Source organism: Selaginella moellendorffii, unplaced genomic scaffold (assembly GCF_000143415.4).
Source record: "Selaginella moellendorffii unplaced genomic scaffold, v1.0 SELMOscaffold_99, whole genome shotgun sequence".
NCBI lineage: Eukaryota > Viridiplantae > Streptophyta > Lycopodiopsida > Selaginellales > Selaginellaceae > Selaginella > Selaginella moellendorffii.
The window spans coordinates 646,439-648,991 of record NW_003314360.1 but is presented as its reverse complement, the minus strand read 5'-3'; the positions used below and the strand labels follow the sequence as shown (position 1 = coordinate 648,991).

The window sequence follows — 2,553 nt, the reverse complement described above, 5'->3', positions numbered from 1 at the left end:
GGCAATCTCCAACCATGCTTGGTTCCCAGCCAGCCATGACTGGCAGAGGTGGCCAATGCCAGTTTCGAGGAAACGGTCGACCCCCACGGTCCCAACCGAACTGGCCAAGCGGCCGAGGGCGCCAGACTACACCACGACCTCCTCCAGCAGCCCAACAACGCCAGCCAACTCAGAACCAGAAACCACCTTCACCTCCCAGAGGACAAGAGATGCAGCCCTCACAGCACCACAACAACACCCCACTCCACGAACGAACCCAACGCTATGGCTTGGGAAGAAACTCGCCTCCACAGCAACGCCCGCACTCTCCAGTTACGGCAGTGCCTGTGGACAGAAAAGGCAAGGCAAAAGTTTCTGGCTACCTTTGATTGCCCCGCATGAAGCTTTACTTCATTTTGCCGGCAATCAAAAAGTTTCCCAGCTAGAAAATAGAGTGGAGATTGGTGCTGTTCACAATTTGTCTTCTCGCATGTTGAGTGCCGCTGAAAAGCGCCTCCTTGCTCTTGGGCTCTCATTCATTCCTAATCCAGTGCCTCTCACGGCCAAAAAGATTATGGAATGCTTAGATGACTTTCAACGCTCAGTCCGTCTTCGTCATTCGTTTAAGGACAGCAACAGTCTTATACCAGAGTTTCGGGTTCCCAACCCAAACTTTGATCCTCCCCCTGCTTCCTGGCACATGGAGTCACGAGTTGCCCGCATTCGAGAGCACCTTCTCCAACGTCTTTCCTGTTGTAAAAGACCTCGATCTTTTCTAAGAGGATGGAGACGTGATGCAGTCCTTGCGCTGCGACACGATCATAGTATTGTGATTAAACCAGCCGACAAAAACCTTGGCGTAGTTGTTCTGGACCGCACGTGGTACATTCAAGAGGCTATGCGCCAACTCAATGATCCTCTTGTCTACAAGAGAGTTGAGTCGATTCCACATCAACCCATGCATGAGCGCCTCCTCGAACTTCTCCTGAAGTATAAATCTTGCTCATGGCTGGACAAGAACACAGCCAAGTACCTCATCACTTTGCCCTCACCTCCACGTAAAGCTTGTTTGTTGTATTTTCTTCCAAAAATACACAAGCAGCCAATTCGTGGGAGACCAATTGCTAGCTATGTTGGCTACATTTGGGAGCCACTTGCAAAATGGCTCCACCGCCAACTTTTTGGCATTCTCCTCCAACAGGAAACCTTTCTTATGGACTCCCACACCCTCCTTCATGATCTTCATAAACAACAGCTCCCAAAAGACTGCCTCCTCTTCACTTTTGATGTGGAGTCGCTCTACCCGAGCATTCCCACACGTGAAGGGCTCTATTGCCTCCATAAATTTGTATATAGAAATTTTGGAGATTCAATGCAAGCACGCTTTATCATGGCTGCTGCAGGACTCATCCTTGAACACAATTATGTTGAGTTCGATGGGAGTTATTTCCTTCAAATCCGAGGCACTGCTATGGGGTCAAACTTTGCTGTGGTGTATGCTTGCCTTTTTCTTTGTTCCCTCGAGGACGAGTTTAAGGCCACCTCTTCTAAATGGCCAATATATCTTAAGAGATATATTGACGATGGTGTCGGAATTTGGGATGGATCAAAAGAGAGCTTGGAATGCTGGTTGGCTAGCTATGGAAGCCTCTGCAATTCTATAAAGATCACCTCAGTGATCTCATTTGAATCTATGGATATTCTAGACATCCATTTTTTCAAAGGCCCACGCTTTGAGAAATGCAGGTGCCTAGACTCCACCACCTTTCAAAAGCCACTAAATGCATACCAATATCTTCCATGGAACTCAACGCATCCTCGACACCAAAAGATTGCCTTTATTCGTGCTGAACTTCGGCATTACCTCCTACGAGAGAGTAACCCTGAGAGCTTCTGTGCAATTCGCAAGCTTTTCTATACTCGTCTCCGTGCACGTGGATACCCAAGAGCCTTCCTTATTGAAGCTTTCCGGACAATCCATTATACGGACCGAGATAATGTGCTCTACTCTCCATCACGCAAATCCAGTAGCAATAGTCTACAGGCCCCCCTCATTTTCAAGCTGCCTTATACTCTCCATAGTGCGGCACTTGATGTGGGGAACACCCTAAACCCTAAACAGGTGATTTCTGAAGTTCCATCAGACTCACTCCCCAGAGTGATCACATGCTGGACACGGTCCCCAAACCTTGCTTCCCACTTGGTTTCAGCGAGACTCCCACCATATGAATAAGCTACCTTGGACTTGCCCAAAGCTACCTCTTGCAAACTCGGAGTGGAATATTCCTGGAATATTCTGATGCTTTGAAATATTTTTTGAGGTTAGCTATTAAACATGATGAGGAACAATTAGGACGTGCTGCATGGCTGATATCCATCACCATCACCGTTCACAATATACTGCTATGAATAAGCTACCTCTTGCAAAGTCGGAGTGGAATATTCCTGGAATATTCTGATGCTTTGAAATAACTTTTGAGGTTGGCTATTAAACATGATAAGGAACAATTAGGACGTGCTGCATGGCTGATATCCATCACCATCACCGTTCACAATATACTGCTATGAATAAGC

General features: G+C 47.2%; 1 protein-coding gene across 1 annotated transcript; it reads left to right on the top strand.

Moving 5' to 3' along the window:
• Window positions 1-469: 469 nt before the first annotated feature.
• Window positions 470-2,212, top strand: LOC112342115. The gene has a single exon (XM_024663410.1). The coding sequence runs from the start codon at window positions 470-472 to the stop codon at window positions 2,210-2,212; it is 1,743 nt and encodes a 580-aa protein (XP_024519178.1).
• The last annotated feature ends 341 nt before the right edge of the window (window positions 2,213-2,553 follow it).

What these genes read in the sequence shown, in the direction of transcription:
- LOC112342115 (XM_024663410.1), top strand. Translation starts at nt 470, where the DNA reads ATGTTGAGTGCCGCTGAAAAGCGCCTCCTTGCTCTTGGGCTCTCATTC.